At 65.0% G+C, this 14,196-nt stretch overlaps 1 protein-coding gene across 15 annotated transcripts in view; it reads right to left on the reverse strand.

The window, feature by feature from the left end:
* Window positions 1–14,196, reverse strand: part of PIP5K1C (phosphatidylinositol-4-phosphate 5-kinase type 1 gamma) — a 50,103-nt gene that overhangs the window by 13,397 nt on the left and 22,510 nt on the right. For 8 of the 15 annotated variants that reach the window (XM_043586158.1, XM_043586154.1, XM_043586159.1 and 5 more), the window contains exons 3-11: window positions 14,104–14,196; window positions 13,066–13,196; window positions 12,161–12,278; window positions 7,924–8,076; window positions 5,856–6,155; window positions 4,958–5,163; window positions 3,457–3,540; window positions 1,874–1,922; window positions 260–344 (exon numbers count right to left, since the gene is read on the reverse strand). In XM_043586158.1, coding sequence (XP_043442093.1) covers window positions 260–344; window positions 1,874–1,922; window positions 3,457–3,540; window positions 4,958–5,163; window positions 5,856–6,155; window positions 7,924–8,076; window positions 12,161–12,278; window positions 13,066–13,196; window positions 14,104–14,196 — 1,219 coding nt within the window. Of the gene's footprint in view, window positions 1–259; window positions 345–1,873; window positions 1,923–3,456; window positions 3,541–4,957; window positions 5,164–5,855; window positions 6,156–7,923; window positions 8,167–12,160; window positions 12,279–13,065; window positions 13,197–14,103 lie in introns of all 15 variants that reach the window. The other 7 variants (XM_043586146.1, XM_043586144.1, XM_043586152.1 and 4 more) reach the window with 1 other exon arrangement.

Genomic DNA, 14,196 nt, shown 5'->3' on the forward strand with positions numbered 1-14,196 from the left:
GCATCGCTTGCTGGAGGTCACCCCGGCAGGAGGCAGTGCAGCCAGGACTCGAGCTCAGACGGTGGGCCCCAGGCCCTGCGCTGGGCCCCGTGAGCGTGGTGCCCTGACCCTCCCGTTCTCTGGACCGAGTCCCTGACCGAGGCCCAAGGATGGCCGAGTAGTGGGAGGTGACCCTGTGGGCTCGCTCGGCTCTTGGCCGCCCTGCCTCCCGTCTCTGCACCCCGGGGGCCCTCCTGCCCAAAGTGCCTGGGAGGCTCACAGGAGTTCTTCCGGAAGACCGTGTTGCTCATGAACTTGAAGAAGCGCTCTGCATAGAAGCTGGGCCGGTGGACAGAGACGGTGTCCTGGGAAGCGAAACAAGGGCCCGAGGGCAGAAGGGCGTGAGTGCCGTGGTCCCACCAGGAGCTCCCCGGGTCCCGCGGGACAGCCCAGGGCGCAGGCGGGCGGCGGGGCAAAGCCGCCCATGTGGGGAGGGGGCTGGATCCCCAGCACGGGGCTTCCTGGACGGACCCGGGGGTCAGGTGACGGTGGCAGAGGGCAGGGTGGGAGGGAGACTCCGCCATCATAAACCCGTCTGTATTTCTAATCCTTTGAACCATGGGAAGCGACAGCTACTCAAAGAGGTAGACGAATGAACGTCGAAACACGGAAACCAGAGCAATTCTCTGAGAGCGAGCCTCAACAAAGGACGGCTGGACGCCCGTTTTGTAAGGGACGGTTGGTGGCGCACAGCCACGCCTGAGGTGGGGACAGGCGGCCGCGGGTGTCCCTCGGTCCCACCCCCCCCCCCCCCGGGGGTGACGACCACAGGTGCCCCCGGACAGGGCCCGGGTCCTCCTCCTGCTGTAACGTAACAGAACCCACAGGGGACTCGCGGCCTCCAGGGTGAAAGCGACACGTCCCATCCTCGCTGCAGCGAGGCGTGACCGCAGGACCGCGTTCTGGCAGGTGGTGGGGGAGACGAGGCAGTGACAGCTTCCGTGCTCTCCTCTGCCTGGAGTGCCCTGTGGGGGGCCAGCCGCGTGGGCCACACCCAGGAGTGTGCAGCGCCAGGCAGAAGCAGCCGGCCCTGGACTCCAGGGGCCACCCCACCTGCCCCAGACCGTTCACGCCTGTATGGCTACGCTGACCACCGTTTGGGCCCCCGAACCCGAGCAGCCTCGGTAGGGCTTACAGTGCCTCCGGCTGCCATGGCTTTGTGACGCCGTGAGAGGGTTCCTGCCCCCTGGCCCTTCTTGGTGCACCTTCTGGAAGCTCCCATCTGGACCGTCCAAACACTCTCTGAGGGGTGTTGGGGGCCGGCTGGGGTTCTGGATTTTACAGACCGCACGCACGCAGACAGCCCTTAGCGTTTCAGTAAGAATCGGTCTGAAGGGAGCCACGGGAGGACGGGCATGCATCGAGGCCCCAGCCAGCTCGTCAGCCCAGCCGGACCGGGGTGCTAGGGCTGCTGGCGCAGGTGCACCGTTTGGTCCCCAACGGCTGGCCTGCCCCGTGGGTGTGGCCAGTGCCCGAGCCCCCTCCGTCTTGCGCGTTTCCAGACTGCTCTTTGCCTAGCTGGCCCCTGACTCTCCCGGTCGGGCGGTCTTTGGGAATCCTCCCAGCTCAGCTTGGGCGTCCTCTCCTCCAAGAAGCCCTTCCGTGCCCCTCACCAGTGGCTCAGACCCCACTGCCGGACGGCCTACAGCTAGCTGCCTGCCCTCTCCCGTCTTGACCCGGACCCCTTGGCCTGTGACTGCCGGGGCACACGGCCACCCCCACGGGACACTGGCTCCGGGAAGGGAGGCCCGTGTTTCTCGGCTCTGGAGCACCTGTGCCTGGCCCCGGGAGACCAGCACGTCTGTGGACTGACGCGTGAAGGCACAATGCTCACCCCGTCGTGGACAAGAGCCTTCCAGGTGTGTTCCAGCTTCTTGATGAACCTGCAGAGAAAACGAGTGAACCAAAGTGGTCCTCTAGTGGGGCGGTCCCGTCCCCAGGGGACACTGGGCCATGTCTGGGGACTGGGTGTGCTCCTGGCACCAAGTGGGTGGGAGGGCCCTGGTCCAGAGGCACTGAGACGCCTCAGCCAGAGGCCACCTCCCTCTTCGGCGCCCTCTGTTCCCCTCCCCGCCTGCTGGTGGCTCCTACCGCTGCTACTCTTAGAGAGGAAGTGAAAAGGCCGTGGCGCTTGGCCCTCGGTGGGGGGCATATGGCAGCACCCCCAGAGTACGGCCTTCCTCTCTCATGGCCCAGGCTGAGCCCGGATCCTCTCTGCTGGAATCAGTGGCCTGCACTGTGGCTCTAACTAGATCCCTGCACACCTGGGCTGGGGAGAACGTTGCCTCCTCCAGGCAGCCTTCCTGGACACCCCCTAGTCTATGGGGTGGGGGAAGGGTCCTCTTCTCAGCACCCACCCCCGCGGGACACCCCTGCCCCAGGATAGGCTTGTGGCTGCCTGACACACGCTGGCCCACCCTCCTTGCCCCCGCTCAAGAGCCTCCACGGAAACCCTGGTCTGACACCTCCAAAGTTTCCCGGGGCGCCTGCGTGGCTCAGCTGGTTAAGCGCCCCACTCTTGACTTCAGCTCAGGTCACGATCTCACGGTTGGTGAATTTGAGCCCCGAGTTGGGCTCTGTGCCGACAGCCTGGAGCCTGTTTGGGATTCTCTCTCTGCCTCTTCCCTGCTCACTCTATGTCTCAAAAGTAATAAGTAAACACTAAAGCTCTCCACTCCTGCTCGAAACCCAGAGAGATGTCCCCATGGAAGACATCTGCCCCTGAGTCGGAAAACAACAGGCTGCGGATACTAGTGTTTGACGGGCAGGAGCCCAGTTTCATATTTAGGAAAAAAATCACCCAAAACCACCCAGTGGGCTTCCTGAGGGGGTGGACATGGGAAGTGGGGACCGCCACGCCCAGGGTCCCCTCTGTCCTGTCGGGAATGTGCATAATGAACGCATTCCGCTCTCAGGATGGAAAACTAAGACTAAGAAACGCTCGTCACCAAGACCTCATGCGGGTCAAGGCATGGGTAACGAGGTGGCCCACACCCCAGCTTTTAAACCGCAGGTGAGGCTGGGGTATCTGTTCCTTCGGCTCTGCTGCACTTGAGACCCCACGACATGGGGCCCCAGCCACGAGCATTTACTCCTGCCCATAGTAGGAGCTGTCCCGAGATGCTGTGCTCTGCGGCCACGGGCGCTTCTGTCCTGCGCACTTTAGCCCGGCACCTGGCACACGGTCGGCGCTCAGCAGACAGGGCCGGACCGGCGGGCGACACCCCACCCACCCCGCATGCCCCATGCCAGCCCCAACCCCGAAGGTGGAGTCACCCAGTCGGGGACCGAATGCCTCCCTCGAGGCCTCAGGGGCCGGCAGCCAATCAGGAGCCTTCCCGGGGCCGAGGAGGCTTTGTCTGCGGGCAGCAGGTGCACCGCTTCCGTGGGCAAGTGAGGGGGGCAGGGGGCACCCACCTGTACGACTGCAGAATGTCAATGATGCCAATATGCAGCAAGAGGCGCTCCCCTCGGCCGTTCACGGCGGGAATCCCGCCCATCCTGGGGAGAGAGGGCGGGAGCGCGGTCAACACCCCACAGGGCCACACCGCTGTGGGCAGGGGCGGGGGGACAGGAGCACCGTCAACACCCCACAGGGCCACACCGCTGGCGGGGGTGGCGTGGGGGGCCCAGAGCCCGGCCTCGGAGAAGCTGAAGGAGCCAGAGCCCATGTGCTCCTGTAGGCGGCAGCTCGGCTGGGGCCGAGCTGCCGTCAGACACGCGAGGCTGGAGGCTGGCGAGGGGTCTGGCCCCCACACACCCGTGCGCACGCACACGCTCACCCCGGGCGGGGCCCCCAGTGCTTCTGGGTCCCGTCTGGGGAGTTAGTCGCTTCACTCAGCCCCAGGCCCACACGTGCCCGGCCCGGCATGGTTAGTGAGGCCACACGACGCAGCGACTGTCTTCAAGTCCCATGACCCCAGACCCGCCAGGCCCGGGCCCTGCAGGCTCCGCGCACCGCACTCCACGCACTGCCCAGCTCACCTGCGCACCCCGCCATCCCGCCAGGCCTGGCACAGACCCTACAAACGCCAACACAGTGGAGGTCGGGCCAAGCCACCAGACCTCTGCAGGTGTCACTCCCCCTGCCCCCACCGCCTCGCCTGGTCAGGGCGTCAGGGCTCCTCCCCTGTCCTCCCCAGCTGTGAGCCCCCATCTCCCTCGCGGACGCTGGGGGGTTATGCCCCCCTCCTCCAGGGCCCCCGTGCTGGTTCCCGGCACGCTCAGTCTCGACACCCTGTCTACAGAAGCCGTTCCCACCGGGATACTGTCCTCCTCGAGCACTCGACGATGTCTGGAGACATCTGAGGCCCTCATGACTGGGGGTGTCCTGGCATGGCGGGGGTGCCCTTCCATGGGGGGGGCAGGGATGCTGCTCCAGCCCTATAGCACTCAGGACGCCCCAGAGAACGACCCGGCCCAGCGTGCACAGTGCCAGGGCGGACACCCCACGAGTCTGTCTCGGGCAGGGGGCACAGCCCTCTCTGAGACTGTGACCTCGGCCTCCACCACCGGGCCTGTTCTCCCGGGGGCTCTGGGTTCGGCCCCCTGCTGTAGATGTTGTCTCGTCCCCAGCACTCAACACCCCTACGGCTTTGCTTCAGATGGTGGCGCTTTAACCCATTCTGGGGTCCGGCAGGGGGAGGGGGCATCTGTGTTTCCCACACGGATGGCCACGGGCCTCAGTCCGCAGACAGACTGAGCCGGAACGCCCCGGTCATCACCCGGCTGGGGAGGGCTGTGCGTCCACCTGTGACCCTCGCGGGGTCTGGCGAGCAGACACCGCTGGTCCGATTCAAAAACCAGGAACCAGCCACACGCGGGCTTCTGGACGCGCCTGCTCCTCGTCTCTTGCCCTCGCGGCCAACTCTCCCTGCCCGCCTCACACCCGAGGGCCCCACAGCCCCGGGTCACCTACGTGTCGTCCGACTCGATGGCCTCCCCGCGCGCGGCCCCGCCCTGGATGGACTCCATGGCCGTGGAGTAGAGGGCCTTCTGGCCCAGCGGCCGCTTCTCGTCCGCGGTGCTCTGGGCGCCCTCGGCCTGCCGCTCCCGCTCCTGCTGGTCGATGTTGTGCACGCCCAGGAGCAGGCTGTAGTCCATGATCTTGAAGCTCTCCAGCACCTGCCAGGGGTGGGGTCGACAGGTCAGGCTCCCGGCGCCCGGCCCCCCACAACCCCAAGCTGCATCGGGGTCTGCGCCCACTCGGTCCCCACAGCCTCGCAGGGGGCCTGTCCTGACCCCCATTTCACGGATGGCCAGGAGACCAAGGGGTCAGGGGCAAGGGGCCAGGCCACGTGGCAGGCAATGGGACCCGAGGCGTGGCATCCACACAGGGGCCAGGGTGTTTCCTTCCTCCTGACAGAGTCCAGCCGCTCCGCACACAAAACCCGCTCCTGGCCCCCAGGGCTCTGACACCTGGGCTCAGGGAAGCCCGAGGTCCTGAGAGGTCTGGGGGCGTCCTCGGACAAGGTCGTGCAAAGTTTTCCAAGAGGCCTAGGAGCCAGGGGTGGTGGGCCTGGGGGCCTCGGGTTTCGAGCCTGCTCCCCGAAACTAGATGAGATCTCTAGTCCAGGGGAGCAGGCTCGAAACCCGCCAGGTCACAGGGGGTGGAGGAGACCACGAGGACAAGCGGGGGCAAGGGGGTCCGTGGGCCTGGGGCTCACGCTGCACTCGCTTCCACCAGCGTCCCCGTTTCACAGACGGGACAACTGAGGCCCAGAGAGGCGAGGGACCCTGAACTGCCCCCCCCGCCCCATGCACTCTGCTCTGGGCTCCTCCCTTGCACCGGGGCCGTGTGGGCGTGGCGGCCTCACCAGGCAGTCCCGTTGCAGCGTCTTGACAAGGGCGGAGAAGGTGTCTGCGTCCAGCAGGAGCCCCTCGGGCATGTCCTGGATGAAGTCCAGGTCCTTGTAGGTGGGAATGCTCTTCTCCTTCTCCTTCTTGCTGGCCCGCCGCTTGTACGTGGAGCCCTTGAGGTCGAACTTGAGGTGCATCTTGACAACGCGCGGCAGGATGTTGTTCATGACCACCACGCGGATGTTCTTGCCGCCCGACTGCACGCAGTACAGCCCGTAAAACTTGGGCAGCAGCGTCCGCGGGTTCTGGTTGAGGTTCTGGGAGGCGAAGGAGGAGGACAGGGCTGGAGGACAGTCGCCACGGCCGCCGTCACCGGCACACTCTGTGCAGGGCCACCTCCAGGAAGCCCTCCCTGACCACCACCCGCCTGGGCCAGCCCCGCACTCTGCCCTCCCAGAGATCTGACGTTAGCCAGGTTCCAGCAGATGAGATCCTCCGGGTGTCAGGGGCTGGCTTCCCCCCAGGCCAGACCCAGGTGCCCCACCTCCCCAGCCTGGGGTGACACGGGGTCACGGCTTCCAGGCACAGTCCAGGACAAGGGTTGGCAAACTCTGAATACGGGACCAAGTCCAACTACCCACTCGTTCTCACGTGGCCAGCGGTTAAGCTATGAATGGCTTTATGTTGTTAAAAAAGTTGGGGAGAAAAAAGGAAAGTAGCGTTCTGTGACACGTGAACACGACGTGAACTTGACATTTCAGTGTCAGTAAAGGAAGTTATCCAGGCACGTGGAGCCTGTCCACTCACTCGGGGTCCATGGGGCTTCCCTGCAGTGACAGCAGGGCTGAGCTACGGAGGTGGGTGCTGCCTGGGTCACAAAGCCCCAACATTTACCAGACGGTTCTTTACAGGAAGCTTGCCGACCCCTGACCGTGGGGGCCAGGGACCCCCTGAGCATCATGCACTATGAATGAGACGCCCCGGGGGGAGAGGGGCCACAATCCGAACAGAGCTGCCCAGAAAAGCCTATCTGCACCCCTGCCAGGTGCCTGGTCACGACCCTTGCCCACTCCTGCTTCCACTCCCGCCCAGGGATCTGAGGAGCCGCCCTTTCAGGCTGTGAGTCACACAGGGACCGGGAAGTGCCCCGGCAGCTGGTCCTTTGTGACATGCCAGCTGGTGGTCCAGCCTCCCTCCCCCACGCGTGAGTCACCAGCTACCAAGACACAAGCCTCGATTTCTGGGCTCCGTGACTCAGGGGTGTCGGTGGGGAGAAGGGATGGGGAGTGAAGGCTGGGCCTGCCCCCGCCCCCACGCCCACTCCCCCCACCCCCAGGGAAGGCGGTGAGGGTTTAGATGGCAAGTCCTGCTTGCCAAGTGTTGAGGCACCACGTGGTGGTGCTGGGGGAGGGGGGGGGTTGGGGTGAAGGCGAGGCTCAGGAGGACTTCCCATGGCCTGCCCAAAAGGGGTCTCCCGGACCCCATCTGCCCAAATTCCTTAGCCTCAGAACCCGTGGCTGCTATTGAACCTGCTCCCAACAGGAAAGGAGCTGGGGGCGGGGCGGGGCTGCAGGGCGGGGCTCCTCACCATGTAGGGGTGGGAACGGGGCGGAGGTGGGGGCGGAGCTGCGGAGAAGGGGGCGGGGCCCCTCACCCTGTAGGAGCCAGGGGGCGGGGCAAAAAGTGGGGTGGGGCCGCAGGGCGGGGCTCCTCACTGTGCAGGGGCAGGGGAGGGGCGGAGGTGGGCTGGGCCGCAGGGCGGGGCTCCTCAGCATGTAGGGGGCGGAGCGGGGCTGCAGGGCGGGGCTTCTCACCATGTAGGGGGCGGGGCGGGGCGGAGGTGGGGCAGGGGCCCTCACTATGTATGGGGTGGAGGTGGGGCGGGGCTGCAGGGCGGGGCCCCTCACCCTGTAGGAGCCAGGGGCGGGGCTCCTCACCATGTAGGGGGCGAGGCTTAAGGGCGGGGCTCCTCACTGCGTAGGGGCGGGGGAGGGGAGGGGGGTGGGTCGGGCCGCAGGGCGGGGCCCCTCGGCATGTAGGGGGCGGGGGCGGGGTGGAGCGGGGCTGCAGGGCGGGGCTCCTCACCATGTAGTAGCCGGGTAACAGCTTCTGCAGGAACTCGGCCTCCTTGTGCATCACCGTCTTGATGATGAACTCGTCGTCACTGGTGACGTAGAACAGGGAGCCGCTGGCGCCGGGGTTGGACAGCTCGATCAGTGGCTCGTTGCACAGCGAGTACTGGGGGGGCAGTGAGTGGGCAGGTGGGTCGCTGACACCCACACGCCCAGCGTCTAGCGGACAGCTCTGGAACAGGTCACTGTCAGCATCCTTTCACAGATGAAGAAATACGCTCAGAGAGGGAAACTGACACGCCTGAGGCCACACAGCAAGGAACTGAACCCCGGGCTAATCTGCAGCCTGGGTGCCGATCTCCTAGGGCACGGTCCCTCTCCTGTTAGTAACAGACACCCACTCGTGCTGGGTTGTGCACCCATCTGGCCAAGACTCACTGCCCAACCTTCCCCGCAGCTAGGTGAGGCCACAACAGTCAACTCTGGTCAACGAGCCTGTAGAAGCTTCTGAATCCCTAATCAGGTGACAAACGCTGGTGCCCCTCCCTCCTTCCCATCCATTTCCCACCTGGAAAGCTGATGTGACAGCTGGAACCCCAGCAGCCATGCTGGACCACAAGACAACCTTTGGTACGGATGCCACGCACAAGAACAGCTGAGAGGGGAGCCTGTGTCCCTGGCGAGCAACCCCAACCACGGCCCCCAGCACACCCTTCTCTTCCCCATCTTCTCTTCCATGGACATCGGCTTTCTTCTGTGCTTGCTGTCCATCAGCCCCACACGCCCTCCCCACCAACAAACAGTAAACTCTGTGCACCCAGGGATTTTTAAGCATTTTTCTCACGGAGGGTCCCCAGCACCCATGACAGAGCCCAGCATACAGCAGGTGCCTGGTCTGTTAAGAAGCCAAGGAAAGTGAGGCCCTGCGGGCTGCTGCCCCTGGGCCTTTTCAGCTAATGAGCCACTGAGGTGTTTTTCGGGATTAAGGCTGTTTGGGTTGGTGGGTTGGGTTTCTGTCCCCTGCACCCCCGAAGTCCTGTCGCTGGTATATGACAGGGACGAGGCCACAGCATGCCCCCACCCCCCCCGGCCCCGGGCCACAGGGTAAACGCCGAGGGAACACTTACTGCATCGCTGGGTGTAAGGACCCTAACCCGATGCCCTAGCAGTCAGCACGCCCTGGCTGGACAAAGACCCTGGGAAGATCGGGCGCCCCCACCCGCTGCCTGGCCACGGCCGAGCCCAGGACAAGCCGTGGTCCAGCAAGCCGTGGTGCCGTGCAAACTCCGGGCTGCGGCCCAGTGTCCCAGGCACCGGGCAGTTAGTCGGGGGCCGGCTGTGGGTGGGACGGACACACACCGGAGGCATGACCCCCCCAGGGACCACGGGCGCCATCCTGGAAGAAAGAGGGGTCCGAGGCCACAGCTGTTGCCCCTACACCTGCGACCTAGTGCTGACCACAAGGACACCAGCGCCACCTCTAACTGCTAGTGCGCTCGTGCTGTCAGGTAACCTCGGGGGGGGGGCGGGGGCGGGGGCGAGAGGTCTCCCCCGTCCGTGCCTCAGGGGAGCGGAGCCAACAGCCAGGCCACTCAGGGGGAATGTGCTGGCAGTCCCCAACGCGGTGACCGGCTCCGAAACGGGCACCAGGCTGGAGCAGGGCTGACGCAAGCCTGTTCGTAAGACAGGACGTGCGGATGCCCGGAAGCCGGGCCAGGACAGGCTGCCCGGGCCATCTGGACTGTGGGGGCGACAGTGCGGGGAGCCGCGTGGGGGCCCGGCCCAGGGCTGTCGGTGGAGGGGAGCCGAGTCAGTGGGCGTCCCAGCTGTGCTGGCTGCAGACAGCAAGGAGGCAGCTCAGGGAGCCGGTGGGTTGTGCGGGGGGGAGACAGGTCCAGTTTGCAGCCAGCGCGGCCCTCTGTCCGTCCTGCTCCGCCCACAGCCACGAGGCCCCGCACCCTCGGAAACAGAGGCCCAGGCCCAGGCTGCCCGTGCCCTCCCTCCTCACCCCCACCTCCCCCCACCCTGCCCTGGGAGGACAGCAGCGAGGGGCATCCTGGGCCTCGGGAGCCCGCCGGGAACAGGGAAACCCCAAGGCCTTACAGCTGGCCCCAGCTGGCAGGAGAGGAGGAGAGGAGGAGAGATGAGCACCGAAGGGGACTGCGCGGCTTTGCACAAAAGAAGTCTGTGAGCAGAGAATGGTCTGGAAGCAATGCCAGCAGCTGCTGCCCTCAGGGAGCGGCCTGGAGGGCAGCGTACAGGGCTCAGGCCTCACGGGGTCCTGGCTGCAGAGGAGGCAGCGGTGACACAGACAGACTTCCCAGCCAAGAGACCACCGGCCACCGAGACAGGGTCACGGGCAGACGACCCCAGGCGTGCCCCCTCTCCCCTCAGTGCCCGGGGTGGGCGCCCGTGGCCCGAGGCTGACCGTCTGCAGCCCCCGCCCCCACACGTGTCCCCCGCCTTCCCTGGCCACTGCCCTGCTGTCCTGAGCCGAAGTCAACACCGGGTCAGCCCAGGGCTCTCACAGTGATGGTGGGTGAGCCCCCACAAAACTCAGGACCATGGCGGCCGCCACAGAAGTCTCTGGAGCCGAGGTGATGCCCACGGCCCACAGGGACCTGGCCGGGAAGAGAGAGGAACTGAGGGACCAGAGCTGATAAATGGGGGCTGTGATGCTGTCTGGGTGCACCATCCAGCCGTGTCCGAGCTCCCCACCCCCGCCGCAGGAGGGCCTCTCGAATCCAGGGGCCCTGGCCACCCTGTCGCTGCAAACAGGGCAGGTCTTGAAGAGGACAGAGGACACCTGCTGAGCACCCACTCAAGGCCGAGACAGGCCCTCGGCCGTCGCCCTGTGTCCACTCCGCCGCCAGGACCAGCTTGGGTCCGCTCCCCACCAGCACACAGAGGCCGCATCACCACTGCCATGGCGAGCGCCACAGGTGTCCCCTTTCCCTCCCGAGACCTAAAACCGAGGTCACCCAGGTCATCTCTACTACGGAACCACCAGGCTGGCTTCACTCCGAGGAGGCTGCGGGACCAAAGGGAACGTCGTTACGGAGCTGCGGTGGAGGCCGGAGGGGGAGCACGACACGGACACTGTGGTCAGAGGACCAGGCCTTGGCCCTGGCAAGGGGCACCGTGACTTCTGGGCGCCTGGACGTGCCCACGGCCGGAGCAAATGCTGCTCTCTCTGCAGGGACACGGCCGCGGCTGAGGGCACAGCTTTCCCGCAGACTAAGAACCCAGGGGAGAGTGAGGCCAAGTACCTCCCGACACGCAGCGAGACGAGTCACTGCAGGTGAGAGCCAGCAGGCCCACAGGCCGAGCCCCAGGGACAGCCGACGGTGGAAGGATTACACAGAGTATATCCAACGGTCACGGACACGCTCTTGCCCAGGGAGTAAGGCTTCCCGAACACAAAGTCGCAAACCGGTGACCGGGCGAACTCGAAACAGACCCGCCAGGCCTTCCCCAAGTGCAGACTGACCCACCCAGGTGACGAGCCCCGTGTGCAGGCGAGCTGTAACTTTCAGGAGTCCTGATCGTTCACTGTGAGATCAAAGGGTAGGGCCTAGGTTCTGATTTTTCTAAATGTTTATTTATTTGTTTTGAGAGACAGAGACAGAGAGAGACAGAGAGCAGCGGAGGGGCAGAGAGAGAGAGGGAGAGAGAGAGGATCCCAAACAGGTTCAGTGCGCTCAAGCATGGAGCCCGACATGGGGCTCGAACCCATGAACCACGAGATCGTGACCTGAGCCGAGATCAAGAGTCGACGCTTAACCAACTGAACCCCCCAGACGCTCCAAGATTATTCTAATTTGAGAGACTAAAACCACACCAGGACTGAGGAGACGCTCTGAACTGGTCCCCACGACCCACCTCCTCCCGAAGGGAGGCATGACATGTGACGCGCCTCTAACCCACAGACGTGGCAAAGGGGACAGGACACTCCTGTCGCTCATGCTCTGACCAAGAGGCCCACAGGGATGGAACGGAAGCCCCAGCCGATGGGCGAGGAGGGGGTCCCGCCAATGTCACCGTGGAGCTGGAAGCAGACCCTCCCCCAGGCCGGTGCCCTGCGAGGCTCTAGCCCCAGCCCACCCTCCAGCGCAACCCTGAGCAAAGAACCCGGCTGAGTTGCACCCGAAGTCCTGACCCACAGAAACCACAAGGGACAGACAGGTGGCGCTGTGGGCCGCCGGTCTGCCGCAGCTTGTCACGCAGCAGCAGCTGACTGACGCTCTTACCAAGTAATCATCCGGTCGGATCCCGAAGAGTTCCCGGAAGTAGCGGAAGGCGACAGGTGCGTAGGTCTTGAACCTGAAGTCCTGGAAGTGGTGGGCGGGGGTGAGGTTGCTGCCTTCACTGTGGAGCAAGGAGGGAGGGGGCCTGTGAGGGACGGCGGCCTCGTGGGTGCCTCCTCGACTCCCCGGTGGCACGGACGTCCCAGGCCTGGGAGGCGCCCTGGCCGCTGAGCTCCAAGGCCTTCTCCAGACGGCCAACTCAGACGGTGGCATGGGACTCCCCAGGGGACAGAGGGCTATGTCCCAACATCCATTCCCAGTGCTGGCTGGGCACATGGCCGCCCGGAGGAAGCCCACTGCCCAGCCTCTCCTGCAGCTAGCTCTGGTCATGTGACCGTGGTCAGCCAATGGGCTATGAGCAGAGCAGAAACCATCATTTCTTGGTGCTGCCCTGCCTGGGGAGGGGCATGTGCTCTCTTCCTTCTGCTAGTGGAATGCAGACGTGATGGCAGGATCTCGGGCAGCTACCTGAAACCCCTGGCTGCAAAAGCTGCACACAAGGACGGCCAGAAAAACACGGGACCCCAACACCGGGGAGCTGCCTGATGGCCCTGGATTGCCTGTCAGTATTTCCCATGTGAGAGAAAAGTGAACTTTGTGTTTTCTTCTCCTGTTTCTTAAAATCACTGTTGTACTGCAGCCCTCTGACCCGGCAGCAAGCTAACATCACGACCGGTACAGGGTCAGGCCTCAAAGCCAAGAAGGTGCCAGGAGAGGCCCGTGCTATTTCCAGCAGAGAAGGGAGCTCAGAGAACAGCAAGGCTGTTTGCATCCCAACAGTGTCTGCGTGCTGGGTGAGCTGCTACGGGCATCGGGGCCGGTCTCCATGGCGCAGGGCCCGGGCCCACCTGGGGAAGAAGATGCTCTCCACGACGTAGAAGTCCTGCATGAGCACGTCACGCTCTGGCTTGGAGCTCAGGTTGCCCACGGTGTAGCCGATGCCCAGCTGGATGGCCCCCTTCAGGGTGGAGGACGTGGTCTGTGGGGAAACCCAGCTGGATCAAGACCCTCGGCCGCCAGGGCGGGGAGGCAAAACGAGAAGCCCCTCGGGGCAGCAGGACGAGCCAGATGCCCAGCTCGCAGCTTGACCGTGGCACCCATCACGCACGGGGCCCCGGGGTACCTGCCCACCACTTGTCCCAGACCCGCTGGCCTCTGGGCTGTCGTTCAGCTCACACAACCCCACGGCGAGGTGGCCTGGCTGGGACTCCAATATCACCTCCCGCGGCCCCGAGGCCGGTTTTCCATCAAGGTTCTAGAAGGTTCCAAGTTCTCAAAACTGTCCCGATGCGGCAGGGTTCTATCTACTGCCAGGATTTCCTTTTTGGAAATCCATTTACAGAGTGACATCCCAGCTTCATCTCCGTGAACCCGGGTTCCTGCCACCTACTCTCCCGGTGACGTGCACGGTCACGCCGCGTGAGCGACACCGCTGCTCCGTGCCTCGGTTTCCCCAGCCACGGTGGGGCATGTCGGGGCCGCCCAGCATTACGTCGCCCAGGCTGCCTGGGCTGGAGGCCGCCCACACTTGAGGAGGAGGGGGTGGGGGTGACAGCTCAGCCCCGCTTTCCAAGGGAAGGAAGGACAACCACATTTCCCCTTTTCCGGGTGAACCAGCAGGGCCGGAGCGGCTGAGGGCTCGCCCAGGGTCGCAGGCGGCTCCTGTAGCCGGGCGGGTGGTGGTGCAGCTGCGGGCACATTGCCCGATGCTTGTGATGGCGACAGCAGACAAGGACCTTGCTGGGACGGAGGGGCCCGCACCGAGGGGATCTGCCCGCGGCCACACGTGGGCACAGAGCCCGCCCGGCCCTGTGTGGGGGCCCCGGATGGCTGGGAGCCCTTCTCCACTTTGCCCCACCCCAACCCGCCGAGGGCAGAGGAGGAACCTTCTTGTAGGTGGTTTCGCCAGATGCGTCCACGCCCCGATGACCCAACTTCTTCCCGTGGCCGGGGCCCAGCTGTCCAGTCATCGACGGGGC

Source organism: Prionailurus bengalensis, chromosome A2 (genome assembly GCF_016509475.1).
Source record: "Prionailurus bengalensis isolate Pbe53 chromosome A2, Fcat_Pben_1.1_paternal_pri, whole genome shotgun sequence".
NCBI classification, from domain to species: domain Eukaryota; kingdom Metazoa; phylum Chordata; class Mammalia; order Carnivora; family Felidae; genus Prionailurus; species Prionailurus bengalensis.